This window comes from Pavona decussata, unplaced genomic scaffold, assembly GCF_977016875.1.
Source record: "Pavona decussata unplaced genomic scaffold, jaPavDecu1.1 SCAFFOLD_76, whole genome shotgun sequence".
NCBI classification, from domain to species: Eukaryota; Metazoa; Cnidaria; class Anthozoa; order Scleractinia; family Agariciidae; genus Pavona; species Pavona decussata.
The window spans coordinates 1,109,649-1,125,446 of NW_028145494.1; the positions used below are offsets into that span (position 1 = coordinate 1,109,649).

The 15,798-nt window shown below is 39.4% G+C and overlaps 2 protein-coding genes and 1 pseudogene across 2 annotated transcripts; 1 reads left to right on the forward strand and 2 right to left on the reverse strand.

Moving 5' to 3' along the window:
- Positions 1–527: 527 nt before the first annotated feature.
- On the reverse strand, positions 528–4,790 carry LOC146476528 (vitamin K epoxide reductase complex subunit 1-like). Its single transcript, XM_085114395.1, has 4 exons — positions 4,721–4,790; positions 3,478–3,661; positions 2,618–2,727; positions 528–2,169 (listed from the first exon to the last, which is right to left on the reverse strand). Exons 2-4 carry the CDS (start codon positions 3,639–3,641, stop codon positions 1,949–1,951), a joined length of 495 nt encoding a protein of 164 aa, XP_084970521.1. The 5' UTR covers positions 3,642–3,661; positions 4,721–4,790; the 3' UTR covers positions 528–1,948.
- A 44-nt stretch (positions 4,791–4,834) lies between these two features.
- On the forward strand, positions 4,835–13,521 carry LOC146476529 (NFATC2-interacting protein-like). Its single transcript, XM_085114394.1, has 6 exons — positions 4,835–5,235; positions 7,639–7,800; positions 9,119–9,311; positions 9,820–9,964; positions 10,072–10,193; positions 11,535–13,521. The coding sequence occupies exons 1-6, from the start codon at positions 4,967–4,969 to the stop codon at positions 11,694–11,696; spliced, it is 1,053 nt and encodes a 350-aa protein (XP_084970520.1). The 5' UTR covers positions 4,835–4,966; the 3' UTR covers positions 11,697–13,521.
- A 691-nt stretch (positions 13,522–14,212) lies between these two features.
- On the reverse strand, positions 14,213–15,768 carry LOC146476530 (ectonucleotide pyrophosphatase/phosphodiesterase family member 5 pseudogene; annotated as a pseudogene).
- Positions 15,769–15,798: the final 30 nt, after the last annotated feature.

Genomic DNA, 15,798 nt, shown 5'->3' on the forward strand with positions numbered 1-15,798 from the left:
GGGAATAGGAAGCAAGAATACTCTAAGATGCCAGTAGTGGATTATGGGTTGGGGGCTGGGGGAGTAACCCTCAGGGGTACTATACAGGTATGTGCGGCCACTGTGAAAAGTATGTTTTTCCAATGGTTTAGTCTGGGAAAGGTTATAGAAATCAGAGAGGTTTGGTCTAGAATAGGGTATCATTGACTAGAATTAAGTCTACGATAGGATATGGCAAACTGCAGCTGAACATGGTCTGGCACCCTGCAACCCAAAACTCCACTGTGCACCCCCAGGGTCTTTTAGAAAGGCTGAGAAGGAAACAAGATACCCTATAATGTTAGTAGCCGATTAGAGGTGGGGCTGGAGGGGGGGGGGGGGGGTGGCAACCCCTCATTTTATCAGTAAAAAACAACAGGGCTCAGAGAAATTTTTTTATTAAACTTCTGACACGTCCCTTTTTCTATAGCCCCTTCCCCAACTCATCATGATGAGTGCAGGCTTGGCAAGTTCAATGGATTCACAACTGCACAGTGAAACAACATAGCTTCCAAAAAACACATTTCATTTATTAATTTAAACCAACATAAAGGTCTCATTACTTAATTTATCCATTTTGTTTTACTTGGATGAACTCATCCAATGAAAAACGTAGTATGAGATAAACAATATCAGATACCATAAAACATATTACTTGTAATCTGAACAGTCTATCACTTCCTTTGACCATGCTAGGAGTGATGCTCAAATCTCAAATGATGAAAATTCACCATTATAGTCCACAAAATGGCTCAGGCCGATGCCACAGACTTTAACAGCAACACTGGTCTTATTTAGTATCAGAGGAATTTGTTTTTATAGTTTAATGCCATGATTTGTCAGCCTGATAGAACCAGCTACCTGTGAGTGCAGATTGTAGATGTATATTGACAATGATAACAGCTTTGCTGATTACTGTAGTAAGTAATTAGGGAGGATCTTTACAATAAGCTCAGCAGAGAGCTCTTGCTTAACATCTCCCAATCTGATATAATTGAGTCTGTCAAAACCTTTAAATACATGATGTAAAGCAAGTAAGGCAATAAAAAAACTTCACTTTCCTTACTAATAAAAAGGGCTGACCAATCACGCTGACAAATTGCAGGGGCACCCAACGGATCGTTTTGGTAAATTATCTGTTTGGAAGGCCCTTAAACCCCTACAATTTTCTAAAAATAATTTTCGCCTCGGACTTTCGTGATATGAGAAATTTAAGGCCTGGTGTCTTCGGATTGATAAAAATGTCGTTTCGGGTACCGAAAAAAGGTCAGCTAAAATTTTCGGAAAGGAAATAAGACCTAAGTTTTTTGGGAAATGGACAAAAATGCCCTAGTTAATTTCGAAAAGACTCAAGTTCCCCTAGAATGACTGAACAGATAAAAATATTACAGCGCAGCTTTAAGTGAATCTACAGAGCTTTAAAGGCACTCCAGATAGCCTAAAATAGCGTTTCAAAGGATCTGAGAGAAAACTCCCCTTGGGTGCCCCTGAAATTGTAGCATGTAAAACAGGCTTTAAGATAGCTGGCCTATTTATAAGGACCTTTAGAGAAATTATAAAAGTTACTAAAACCTGCTTCCAAAAGATGACGGTAATTTATTTGATTGATAAGACTAGAACACACAACAGTGACTGTGTATGGGAAAGTTGTCTTCACATCATCAAAACAGCTTATCTTGATGATTTCCAAGAACTATATGAAGGGTTTTGTGCCAAGAGGGCACATGCTGAGGCTAATTTACTAGGACGTTCGCCTCTGCTTTGACACAGTGGCAGGTTCATGTGATCAAATCCTTCTAAATTCAGCCTTCAAGGAAAACGCAAATATGGATCCACATTTAACATGCAAAATCTGAGGGGCATACTAAAACTGGGTAAGTTCATATGTTCAAGTAAATATCATAGGGTGTTTGGGATCAACAGTCACTATTTATTCTTTCTTCTTTTTGACATCGGCCGCAGCAAGTGCACGATTCAGGGTTATAAAGTTAATGATTAACAAACAAGCATTAACAATATAAGTTGATATACACACAACACATGTGTCATGTAGGACGTAAAACAGAATATAACCAAGATATACAGAGCCAACACAGGATAACAGAGAAAACAGGAACATTATCCATGCTGCAAATTTGCCTTTGAGTACACCTACAACAAAATTAAACAGTTTAATACTCGTCAGTAAGCAAGCAAGCAAGTAACCTTTATTTTAATAAGCATGTGATATTGATGAGCAACCAATAGGTTTATTACAGAAATGTATGCGCATAATAAGAACTACTAACTAGAAACTTATAGGCTCCTTTTGAAATACTAAAATGCAACTTGATTTCGAGGTCCAGGGGACATAAACAACAGAAACAAATAAACTTGATTATCTAATATTTCCTTTGTTTGTGTCCTTTTAGCCTCATTATCAAGATAAATATTGGATGTGGAAGGTCTGTTCTCGAACGCTCAAGTTGCTTCTCTTTGTGAAATGAAATATCCTAGCAACTTAGTCCCACAGGCCTTGGTTTGGTCTAAGAAATAAGGGGTGGGGCCCTCGCCTAGATCTGCCACTGCAACAATGAAAAACATTAATTTTTTGACATACCTAGTAGCACAATTGAGGAGTAGAAGAGAATTCCAAAGATACTGTTGGGTACATTGAGAGGTGAGGTTTCTCCCAGCACTGGTTCAACTAATCCAAACCCAGTGCCATACCTGGTAAACAACAACAACAACAACAAACTGGGTATTATAATAAATAAATAAATAAATAAATAAATAAATAAATAAATAAAATAAATGGGAATTTCAGTGGCTTCTACAGAGTGGCTCTTTCATCCACCGTTTCCAGGTCAAATTGGAATTTGGGAATGTTGGTTTTTGTGGAAAGAGGAAAACCTGATAACCCAGAGGAAAGCCCTTGGAGCAGGGAAGAGAAAACAACAACAAACTCAACCCACATATGGCGTCAACACGGCGAATTGAATCCAGGCAACATTTGTAAGAGGCAAGTGCTCTCACCACTGCGCCATCCCTGCTCCCTACTGTTCAAGCTACAAGCAGTTGCAAAAAGTTGAGATACTCACAGCATTTTTCCTATTTCCTGCACATAATGCACTCTAAAAGGGCAATAAACAATGTACTGCACTTCAAGCCCGCCCTCCCCCTTTCAATGTTGAGGCTTGCTTTGTTGAATGTCATTGCAAATTTTGTTCAACATTAATAAGGGGAGGGAGGAGGTGAATAAGTAAAACAATACTCAGTGTCTAAAAAGTATCAAAGTAACAGAGACTGTCTCAACTCTTTTTTGCTTGTAGAAGTGTCATAGCTTGAACAAGGTGGGTACCCTACACCTTCCCCTTCTTCTCTCAGCTACCTTCTTTTCCATGTCGGGTGTGAATAGTGACTGTTATACATTTTGGGTGTGGAACATCAACCAAGACACAAAAAACTGTGTATACCTACTTTGACGTAAATACCTTTGAACAGCTCATGTGTTCATTGATGTCGCAAAGAGCTTTGTATTCTTTATTGTGTGCCTTGGATAATTCCACGTGAAGGGCATATACTGACAAAGCAATCCCGACAAGACAGACCATAAAACGGCTTATGTTGACACAGTCCACCATGATTCTGCACCCTGGATAGACTAAATGCAATAGAATTGATATATGTAAATATTAACACCACCAAGCTGGGTGGTTGCAGTATATGCAAATAATTTCTGTTGTTACCACTCTGATCACATTCCATTCACTGCATTCACTGTAGAAATGAGAAATTTTTGGACATTTTAATTTGGTTTTGATTTACAGTGTGACAGACAGATCAAATGTCTGATCAAACAACAAGGACAATAATTACATAAATATTGAAAGGGCCAGTGGAAATACCAATTAGTGACTTTTGAGAATTATAAGAGTACAAATGGTCAGTGCGTGATTTGACCAGGCATTGAGTTTGTATTCCACAGTGAGTTGAGTGGGTGACTGAACAAATGAAATGGTTTTGGTTCCCGTTTACACTGTAAACAGACAATGGCAGTCCACAATTGAGAAGCTGAATAAGCTTTCTTTAATTTACTTATTAATTCACATAATCATGCAGCAGTCCTTTCAGTCATTTATAAAATCAATCATTCACCAGCCCATCTCCCACAAAACTACCCCCCACCCTTCCACCTAACCATCTGTCCATCAATTCATCCATCATCATCATCATCATCATGTGTCAAGAGTTCTACTTATCTGTCAAGAGGATCTAGCCCCCTGTAAAAGGAACACAAACTGACGTCCATCCATTCATCGATAATAATTATCCCTCCTCCCTTCTACCCCTCTGATAAATCCTTTCTTTGACCAAGCTAGCACGAAGTACGTGTGCACCACATGCAGTACAGAAAATTCCCATTTGTGGAGTTCCCATTTGTCGAAATTTGAGAATTCATACAACCCGATATCACAAATAATATGTGAAATTTCCTTACTTTAACTTAATAGGCATATTAGAGTTAAATTTTAAATGCTTGAGCTGGACTCGAATGCGTGACTCACACGATCTGTAACAGATGATCAAGAGGGAGTAGCAGAGACTTTACTACGCTTTATATATAGCCGCGTAGCCACAATTTTGGGGGGAAGAACTTTAGACTAGTGGCGTAATTCTGCAGTTACTCCTAAACTTCTTAACAGGCGTAGCGTGTACTCACCAGCCAGCCGGTTTCTTTGATGAAAATGTAAACTTTGCAGTGAATGAAAATACGGTACAACCTTGAAGCCTTTCAGGAGTATAGGGACGTGGTTACTAAGATCATTGCGTGGTCACTAAGCACGTTCACAATCGATGAACAAAATCTTATTTCCGCGCGTTTTTTGAGTTGAGATTTTCCACAATCGATCGTTTGGTATTCAAGCTTAAATTGTCAAATTTCTATTACCGGTTATTATTTTGCACGATGACAGACAATACGGAGGAAAATGCGCAGCCTGTTTCTCGCCCAGCTAAGCGCAAACTGTTGAGGAAACGACAGGATCGTGATGACATCTTTTCGTACCGCAATCAAATACCGTTGTCTTTCAGAGCAAAACAGGTTAGAATTGATCGTGATCCGGACAGCTCTGATTCGGAAGATGATGATGATGCCTTTCACAGGGTGCAAGCAGAAGAAATGGAAGGGAAGGACTCAAAGACAAGGGAGAGTGATAGCGACGGTGAAGAAGACATGTAAGTTTTCTATGGGCATGATGCATGATCGCCTTTGTTATTGATAACTCTTTATTAATTTACATATTCAGTGTACATGTATAAGCTTATTTTTTATTGCTTGCAAAAATTTGGAAATTAATAAGAGCACGTAGCTTTCATTTTAATGATCACACTGGTTTCATCAGCAGATAAGCTTATATACGTACATAGTAAAAAGTAGAAGAATATTACTTGGATAAAGAGGATTCAATTTACACAGCTGCGGGAGAGAAACGTGTTTACTTTGTAGATAAAGCCAATATTTTAAAGTTAATCCCCCTTTTAATTTAATCTTGTTGTTCCATCCGATCCTTAAAGATAACAATCAGTGAATTATTTCATGTTTTCGTTCTTCCTTAGTCTCAAGATAAAGTTAAATACATGTATATCCCTTACTTTTGTTAACTAGAAGACGCAGAGATAATGAAAAATATATATGATCTTTGGAAAGCAGCTGTAAAATTTTCAGGAAATATTTTCATTCGGGTATTAAAAAATAAAGAGGCAAAATTTCTGCACAGCCCTATGCATTACTTATTCCATGCCAGTCAAACTCTATTCATGCTCACTGTTTTTGAAGAGGGTTAGTATGACACCGGGGGGGGGGTCCTCCCATATATGGGCTATATAGGTATGTGCCGCGAGATAGGGTATGGTTATTGAGGTTCTCAGTCCTTAAATAGGGTATCATTTTTTTCCTCATTTAGCAACGCATCCCTGTACTCCTTAGATAGAGTACCTAAATTGAATCAGTTAAATTGAAGCTTGTAAGCACCACATTTTATGAAAAAAATGGCTTTTTAAAACTAAAGTGTCCGCTGAAGTATTAGACAAGCGATTTTCATAGAAATTTGTGCCACATTAGCCGTTGTTTGGGTCCCTTGAATAGGGTGTCATTTTTCGGGTTCGGTCCTTAAAAAGGGTATCCATTTTCCCTTCCTTTACCCTTAAATATGGTCAGGGTTCGAGAACCTTCACGGCACACCCCTATCGAAAATTTTTGGGAGTACCCCCCCCCCCCCCGCCCCGGGTATGACAGTGGCTCAGTTGTGCATGTATAATTACTACATGGGGCTGTACACAACAACAGCAACAACTTTATTACTCTTTATTATTATGTGCGGTAATCTTGCCAAAATGAATATAAAATAGCTAAGCCACATTCTTGCAACATTTCCGCCCAGCCCCATATATTATGTATACATTTTGCAACTCAACCTCCATTTATTTAAGACATGGGGCTGTACGGAAATCTTTTTCAGATTTCTTACTCTTAATGGCCCATTGTTGCCTTTTTCATTGGCTGATATAATGCATCTGTCATTGTTAAGCCACTCTGGGGAATGAAAGAATGAAAGGCTGGGTAAAGGTGGGTATTTGAACTCAGCTGAGATTTTTGTTCAAATGCCCCATTGCAGGGCATTTGTGGAATGGATGGTGATAAGCATCACTAAATGTCTTTGAAAATTTGTTAGAAAGTCCACTAACAAGTCAACCCTGTTATAGACAGATAATTACTGCTAAATGCCAATACCCTTCCCCCCCCCCCCCCCAGTACCTATGCTACACTTAGTGTACAGCGGAGAAACCACTCCTCTCAGGGTCATTTTCGAGGGATCAGCTTTAACACTTATTTAACTTTTCCTTTAACTTTGAGTAATTCACACAAAAGAGGAGTTGATGCTCTCTTGCTTCAGTAGCTATGGTTTTGGGTAAAAGTAATGGGCTAATTCTTCTTGTAAAAGCCTAAAGGTCAAAAACGAAATATGAAAATGGAAGAAAGACCCTCGCAGTTATGTACGCAACTTAAGCAGTTGTGAAAAGAAAGTCTGAAAAAAATTCAAGCTTGAGCAGGATTCAAACCCATGACCTCTGCGACGCCGGTACAGTGCTCTACCAACTGAGATATCAAGCCAACTGGGAGCTGGTCATATTGTGAGTTTGCAATATACCCTTGGAGGATGAATAAATGAATATGAATATATGAAACATATATGACAATGTAATAAGTTATTGCATCAATTTGAAACTTGGAAAAAAATCAGAGCTCCAGATGGGCAGATGATTGTCGTGGGTTCAAATCCCATCTGGAGCTCAAATTTTTTTCCAAGTTTCCAATTGATGGAAAAACTTATCATGTTGTTATTTCTACAAAAGACTCACTTTGGTGGTTGAAACATATATGTTTCATATATTCATATTCATTTGGAACTATGTTTCTTACTAATAGATGATATTTAGTTGGGGTAAAGTGTTAATTTTTTGTATTCAACTGACACTTAGTTTATGCTAAATTTTATATTGTAGAAAGGAGTGAATAATTAATTATTGCTGATTGCCATATGGCATGTGTTTAATGTTATGACTGGTTGAAATCACCAGCTGGGTAACGAATGTGAAATCTTCTGAAGAAGTGGACAGCTCAACAAATGACATCAAAGAAGTTAGCTTCAACAGGTCACCATCACCACCTCCCTGCCCCACACTCCCAGTTGATACTCTTATGAGGATTAATCAACGCCAAACAAGAAATCCAAAGCTTAGGTAAGTATTACAACAGTTACCAATAGCAACAACAATGTAATCTTTATTTGTACTCTTGCCTTATGTAAAGTTCATTGCAAAATATTAGAAATAAAATAAGAGTACTGGCTGCCTGGAATAACCATAGTTAATTGAAAGCAATGGTTATGAAACCTGACATACTTCTTTGTTATATGTTTTTGTTTGCCTTTTTGGCCTTGACCCTGCACAAACAACAATGGAATTTGGAATGTATTGGAGCAACTGACCAATCGAAACGTTTTTGTTAAGATATTCAACTGTGGTGTGAACGTTAAAACAAAGGATTGTGCAGGGTCGTAGCCCTTCCAACATAAATTGCAGCACCATTGTTTTCTTGAAAGGTTTCACAACCAGTCCCTCAAGTAACTAAGGAATAACCATAGGGGCTACTGACCAATCCCTTGAGTTCAAAAGAGTTGGATAAAGTTACGTTTTACTGGAAGTCAATCAAAGAAAAGCTAAGAGAAGTAAAACATTTAAATTAATTTCCAAGCCCATCAAGCTAATAGAAAAGGTATTTTTGAATTAAAAATTTTAAGTTCATTGCATGAAATAGTTTGCTAGCTTGCATGCATTGCAGATTTTGCAAATTGTCATGTGCAACGATTTAAAATTTTTAATTAAAAAATATGGTATCCTCTAAATAATGCCTGTCTTTCAGTTAAAGGTTAGAGGTCATGTGTTATTGGAAACCACTGTAATAAAAATCTAATAGTGAAGTGAACATCATTGGCCATTTTCAAATTGCATATTTATAAAGTGAAACAAATGGAATTGAGTTTTTTGCACATGTAAATAAAATTGTATATACTGCTAGCTGTCCCTTTCCGAATAATCATAAGGAAGAGTTGAATTTGACAAGCCTGGGGAGAGCAAAAGAACCAAGAAGAGACTGGCGGAGAGGCCTCTCTCCCAGTTCCCTATCAGCTTATTTGTTCACTCCTGGCTTTAGTTCTTTCACTCACCTGCATGATAGCAAACCAGCCTGACTCTTTAGAAAGATAATTTATAACATAGTGCTTGTTCTTCCCTATCTAATTCCTATTGGCGTCTGTGAACAAAACTTTGCTTGCTGCTTTTAACACCTCAACCAATGTTTTCAATAAAAAGACCATATCTAAGTTAACTATCCTGCCCAGGTCCACTAACCTCTTGCCCAACTGTTCAAAATCTTAATGAAACCCCTGTTGGCATTGCACTGATTTCTCTGAAAGGCTTCTGAGGGAATGAGATCACCACCTTGTATGTAGTCCAAGTCAGCAGAAACAGCATTTGCTGAATTAAATTTCTTTTGTAGGGAACTTGACAATGTTCTGGACAACCTGAAAAAATCAGCTACCAGCTGGTCGTCACCAGACAGCTGTAGGCCTCCCAGTGTGATTAGTGTTGATAGTCTTGATGATAGCTTTGGACTGCCCAGTCCATCAGAGAGAAATGTTGTCGTGAAAGTTAGAACAAGATCTGGGATTAGGAGATTCACTATGAAGGCTGTAAGTACTGTAATCCAGTTGACTTTCTTGTTATCTTTTTCTCAGATGTTAGAGGAAACAAAAAAACAAGATGTTTGAGAAAACAGGAGTGAGAGATGCAGTAAGCATGATTTAAGGTGGACATCCTCAGGACCAACTCTGTGTGCTTTAGATTGGTGCCTACCTTAAAGAGAGCTAAGTTATTCGGATTCTCATCAAGTGCCAGCAGCCAGCTAAAAAATGCTACTTTAGATTCTAAGTTACCTATTTTTTTATGAAAATACTTACCTGTTTAATAAACCTTCAGAAAACAAAATTATCTTTCAGTCATTTAATAAGATTTTGGTCATGAAGTGCTTGCTTTCCCTGATTGAAAGGTGACATGTTTTCCATCAAGAATTCATTTTCAGTCTTTATTTAAAATTAATATGTTTGTCACTATTTCAGATGCTTTCAGCATTACTGTTCCTTGTCTTCAGAGTGAAAGATAATGATGACTTCAATAACATTTGCATGGTTTTTCTCACAGGCTGAACAATTTGGAAAGATTATATCACAGCTCGCAGAGCAGGAAGGTGTGACAGAAGATAAGATCATGTTAAGCCTTTCAGATATCAACATCCTGGGTTTTGACACACCTATTTCTGTTAAACTTAATGTAGCAGATATCATTGGTGAGTTTGAAATAAGTCACCTTTTTTAACCATTTAATTTTTTAAAGTTTAGATGATGAGAGGTGAAAGTTTCAAAAATACTTAAAATATATGATTTTGTCTTCTAGAATGTGTTGTTGTAAATACACCTGTGATGACAGACAAAATAGATGAGGAAGACACAGACAAAATCAATATAAAAGTACAAGGAAATGATGCCGACTCAAAGAAAACATTTACAGTATCAAAGGTAAAAATATTTGATGATGGGATGGGTGTTATGGGGGTGTTATAAGAGGTCAAATCAGTGGATAGCTTGTTTACAAATGTTTACTGCAATTAACCAAATATTCACCAAGTTATGTTTTGGGGACCATCTTTAGTGGGTCTCTTGAAGGACAGGTTAAAACCCTTTAAGCCCCAGTAGTGACCAGCATCAAATTTCTCCTTACATTATTACTAGAGTCAACTCTCTCATAGTGACCACTTCTCGTAAGCGACCACCTCCCGTAAGCGACCACTTCATAAACAACCGTTTTGTTTCTCAGTTAAATACTTTTTCAAGAGCTCTCTCGTAAGCGACCACCACTCAAATTTCTTAAGAGACCACGACCACCTTTTAGGCCAGAAATTACACATATTCTTTTGTTTTCCACCCAACATAATCACGTATGATCGTTAGTAAATCATTACTTAAAAGTGACAAAAGTTCAATTTTTAATGACGCTACCCCGGACTGCTGACAGATAACAACAGTTTACAGACAAAGAAGATGGCTATAATTAGATCTGTAGGTAAATGGGACAGATCTGTTCCGAAATGATATACAAAGTTTCATCAGAAGAATGAATAGATGTGAAAAAATCAAAGAAATTAGTTTCTATTTGCCTAATTTTAGCTGCTAAGGTAATATTTTTATGTAATTAACTAATCAATCCAGTATTACACTTATTTTGTTGATCTTTCCCGTAAGCGACCACCTCCCGTAAGCGACCACTTGGTCGTGCACCAAGAGTGGTCGCTCACGAGAGAGTTGACTGTATTTGATCAAACATACAGGTCATGAGAATAAAGAAAGTGATCACCAGAGATGAATAAAATTCTCCCAACAAGTCCCATAAGAATATGTGGATCTAACAGTAAGGAGAATTTGCATATTCAACTCACAATATGACCAGCTCCCAGTTGGCTTGATAGCTTAGTTGGTAGAGCACTGCACCAGCATCGCAGAGGTCCCCGTTCAAGCCTGAATTTTTTTCAGGCTTTCTTTTCGAAACTGCTTTAGTTGCGTACTAACTGCGAGGATCTTTCTTCTATTTGAATTTGCATATTGATGTTGGGGCTCAAAAGGGTGAATACTCTTGATAGGTGTTATGGGTAATCTTGACTGTTGCAGGTTCATTCTACTCACAAAGCATCAAGCTTGTACACACGTGGGAGGCTCAATGCAACGTGTGGCTCAAAAATTATCGACGGCTGTTACTCGGTTGGAGTTGGCTGCGGGGAAAAGTTGCATCTTCATTCACTTGACCGTTTCTTTTCTCAAATGCGCCACACACTTAAGGTTTATTTCCTTTAATCCATTTCCTAGACCGACCCCTTAGAGAAGCTCATGACAGCATATTGTGAATTTCGAAAACTTCCGCGTTCAAGACTCAAGTTCCTCTTCGACGGAGAAGTGCTTCAAGGAAGTGAAAGTCCAGCTGACTTAGATATGGAAGAAGAAGATGTCATTGATGTCAGAGTCAAATAGATTAACAAGGGTAACGTCAGAGGCGGCGAAAATATGTAATAACTATGCAAGTTTACGGGGCAACCAGTGTGTACAGACATGTCTTGATTTCTGTAGACAAGAGCTTCCCTATCCATGCGTTTTGTTCCTCACTGGACAGATTCTGTAGATACCGCATATAGATGTAAATAGACCAATTCTGCTCAGTACACAAGTTTAGTTACAGAAAAAGGTTTGTTGTCAGGTACAGATAGATAATCGCTCCCCTTTTTGGTGGATGGCACGTAAGCTTCAGTCGAGTCCCGATCGAATCGTTAGAAGCTCACGACTCTTTTAGTTCACAATAACTGCCAGTTATCCAAGCTTCATTACTGCAAATTCATGTCCAATTTACTAACCGCGAGAAACTTACAGTAACGGGCGGCAACTTTTAGCCATAAGTTGTGTGCACTTGTATTTGCTGGGCAAGGTTTGCGTTTAGCTTGATTGAACTCAAAGTAGCACGCAAGTCAACTCACGTTTTTCACCGTTAAGTTATCCGTAAGCTTTCTTTGGAGACCCCCCCTGGAGACAGAGAGAAGCAAAGGAAACTGCGTTTGGCTTGACAGGAACCTCGTTCCCAAGGAGGGGATTACATGACCAGACCAGCCTAGGGGGTCTCTTTCTTTCGCGTCAGGGGACGGGGAGAAGAACGGGGTTGGGTGCCCTCTGCCAGCGACTACCCGGCGATGCTTTATTAAAGATTGTAAATTACATTGTTTGACAGAGAGCAGATTCTTGAAGATGATCGCTAAAGGAAGAGTAAGCGTTTCTTGTAGATTGTAAATACAGTGTTTAACTGAAAACTGATTTAAACAGGATTTCACAGAGGTGACCGCTAAAGGAATAATTGTTGCTTGTTGTAGAAAATTCTAAATACGGTGTTTAATTAGAGTTCAATTGGTCTTTCTTCTTTCCCCGTGACCAAGCTTTTTCTGTTTGCCTACAACTGAAAAACAAATTTCACGAACAACCTAAGGAATACAAAATCACACGTCTTGAAAGCTCTGCTGGCAGAGCGAAAAACATGCTATTTTTTGGAGGGCTAAGTTCTGCATATTTTTTGTATTTACCACTGCTGAAAATTAGTTCGGCATATATAAACACGATCTGGTCTGAAGCAGGCGTAAAATTCTAAACTTACTTTGCTCTTCCCTTGCCAGCGAGCATGATTATATGCGCTTCGGGCCTTCATACGCACCCTTTTATCCATAAGAATTAGAAGAGCAAAATATACTCTCTTTCCTGTTCGTTCACAACGCCTTTCTTTTCGCCCTGCTTCCTGAGGCCACTGTAAAGCAACACTCAGGCTGGAACATCCAGTCTTATTTTTTTGTAAGATCGCGCGCGTTAAGTGCGCGCAGGAAGCGAAAACACGCGGAGCGTGAAAGAGTGCGAGAAATTTTTTTTATCGCTTGATGACTTAGAGAAAAAGAGATGGCTGTAGATAGACCACACGCACTTTAATTCAAAAGAATTCTTCCATTCGGTGGCAATTTAACATTAATCTGCGTGGCAGGTGCCGGTTAGCGGTAGAGAAGTGGGGAGTCGGACGCGCGCGGGAAGTACGTGGGGATCGCGCAGGGCGCGCGTGTGGTTCCCCACTGCAGCGCCTGTATACAGGATAATTGAACTTTTGTGTTGATTGTGACTCGAGTTTGTGTATACAGTGCTCTTTTCATGGTGGTTAGTTTTGATTGAAGATTTTCAGGGCAATTGTTGTGTTGAATAGCTTGTAAGTAGTTTTCTTGGAGTTACTGAGAGAGTTATCACGAAATACGACAAAAGATTTTAAAAATAACATTGACTGATTTGTTGTTGTTTTCCTTTGATTTTGGCTTTGATCACCTTTGATTCGAGGCGTGACAAAGGTGCCCGAAACAAGCGCTTTTGACATGTCTTCAATGGTAGTAGCTCATGAACAGGTTCCCAAGTGGGATTTAGGGCGCCTCCATACCGCGCTCCACTCGTCCGGCTCGCCAATTTTCCTTTTCGCCCCATTCCCCACTTGGGTGCTTGTTCACAGGCTAATCTACATTAACTTTGACGTAATATATCAAACATGAGACACAGTGTTTCATCACATATCAAACACCGAGAGGAGAGTTGAAAATACGACGCGTAGCGGAGTATTTTTGACGAACTTCGAGGTTTTTGATATTGCGATGAAACACTGTGACAAGTGTTTGATATAGCCTCTCAAACAAACTGATTTGAAGGGGAAATTAAGGATGCAAAAACGAGGAGTTTTCATCAGATATCCCAACACCTCACGGTGCATGATTTCCTTTGCCTTTGGCTTTTGAATTATTAATGAGTTTGAGAAAGTCCCTTACCGTGCATGAAAGGTGTTGTATCTTTGGTACACGTGAAAGGTACCTTTGTACAAGTCAAACCACTATTTGACAACACTTTTACCCTGCCTTTAATGTCCACAAAAAGCGCGTTAGCTTTGACTGGGCCTTTGCTTCGAGTTCTGATTGGTTCATTGTGCTGTATGTCTGTTGTGATTGGTCAGAGCAATTACTTTGGTTTTGCTTTACGACACTCAATAGAAAACCTCTGTAAGTAGGAACATACAACGATATAATTATTATTTTAACAGGTCTTAAATTATTCCATGTTATGCACGCAATTTTTCGCAACTTTTTTTTTTTGTGTCAAAGTTTTGTTCTTAGTTTTAGCATAAAAACGTCAGCCGATTTTTTCACATTTTTCATCTCGAAATATTCCGACCATGATTTAAAAGAAATTTTAATTATCGGGCACCAACAGATCCTCAGTGGCGGACAAACTGCCGTTGTTTGACAGAGGATTAATTCCTAAAACTTTACACATTAATGGATACAAACTAACAGATTCAAAAGGTTTCCCTACAAAGTGTTCTTTGAATGCGGGACCGCGCGCGATGAACGCAGTGGACATCGATTTGCACTTGCAGCTCAAACCGTGAGCAAGGTCTAATGTTTGAACTTCGGTATTCTTAACGCGCCGACCGTTAACTGAACTCACGACCCAACCTTCAGATGGAACTAGTACAAGCGGAGAAATGCGCCTGTTGTTTCTAAAGTGCAAACACTCAGGAACTTCCTTCTTGCGATAAACGTGCAAATGGGGAACATTTTTGAGGCGTTTGTACACATATTCTTCTCTTCCTGGTTTTGGTGCAAGCATCATATTAAACCACGAATCCCAGAAGTCGAAGGCTTTTGGGTACACGTATTTATCGATGTCGATGACTTTGTTGCAAGTTGCCATGCCATGATCCGAAGTGATGATGATGTTAATTTTGTCCAGGAGCTCACTGCGTTTCAGGCCTTCCACAAACAAACCGATCGTCTTGTCCACACGCTCGACAACTTTGGACACGCCGCACGTCCCCTTGGTGTGGCAGGCGTGATCTGGCTCTTCAAAGTAGACGGCGACAAAGTTAGGCGGATTTCGACCTGTCAACCAACCAATTACCTTCTCAACGCGTTTCTTAAAGGGCAGAACCCTCCCTGTTTTATTTTTAAGGTCAACGTTGGGCGAAGGGGACCATTCTCTGTATCTCGGGTACATTCCTTTAATTTTGACATTGTACCCTGGCCAATACAAGACAGCACTTCTACCTTTTTGCCGTTGGTTTGTCACCCATATTGGTTCAGCACCGTTCCACCATCGCGGATCTGTATTAGCGCCCCCAAACTTCGCCTTAAGATCAGGGTCGTACATGGTGTTGCCTACAATGCCGTGGCTCTCTGGGTAGAGTCCTGTGACCATGGTGTAATGTCCTGGATAGGTTACTGTGGGGAATACGGATCGTACGTATGGCACAGTCACCCCTGTTTTCGCAAGGAAATCCAAGTAAGGAGTGTGTGCCTTACTGGCGAAATCCCACCGGAAGCCATCTAGGGAAATTACAAGAAGAGTTTGGGGATCGCAGTTTACCCCATGAATGAAAAATATACTTGAGACAGCAACAAAGATCGCGAGGGTCATTGATGAAACAAAGAACAACGGGGAAGCGTGTCGGTTAATTAAGAAAAAAGAATAACATAGATTGTCTGCTCACAAAACCAATCCACCTGTCACCAGACTACCC

Excerpts from the sequence above, each read along its gene's own strand:
- LOC146476528 (XM_085114395.1), bottom strand. The coding sequence starts at position 3,641 with ATGGTGGACTGTGTCAACATAAGCCGTTTTATGGTCTGTCTTGTCGGG. Across the intron at positions 2,728-3,477 it reads TCAAAGGTATTTACGTCAAA|GTATGGCACTGGGTTTGGAT; the intron begins GTAGGTATACAC and ends GTTGTTTACCAG. Across the intron at positions 2,170-2,617 it reads CTCCTCAATTGTGCTACTAG|GTGTACTCAAAGGCAAATTT; the intron begins GTATGTCAAAAA and ends ATTTTGTTGTAG.
- LOC146476529 (XM_085114394.1), top strand. The coding sequence starts at position 4,967 with ATGACAGACAATACGGAGGAAAATGCGCAGCCTGTTTCTCGCCCAGCT. Across the intron at positions 7,801-9,118 it reads ACAAGAAATCCAAAGCTTAG|GGAACTTGACAATGTTCTGG; the intron begins GTAAGTATTACA and ends TTTCTTTTGTAG. Across the intron at positions 9,965-10,071 it reads TAATGTAGCAGATATCATTG|AATGTGTTGTTGTAAATACA; the intron begins GTGAGTTTGAAA and ends TTTGTCTTCTAG.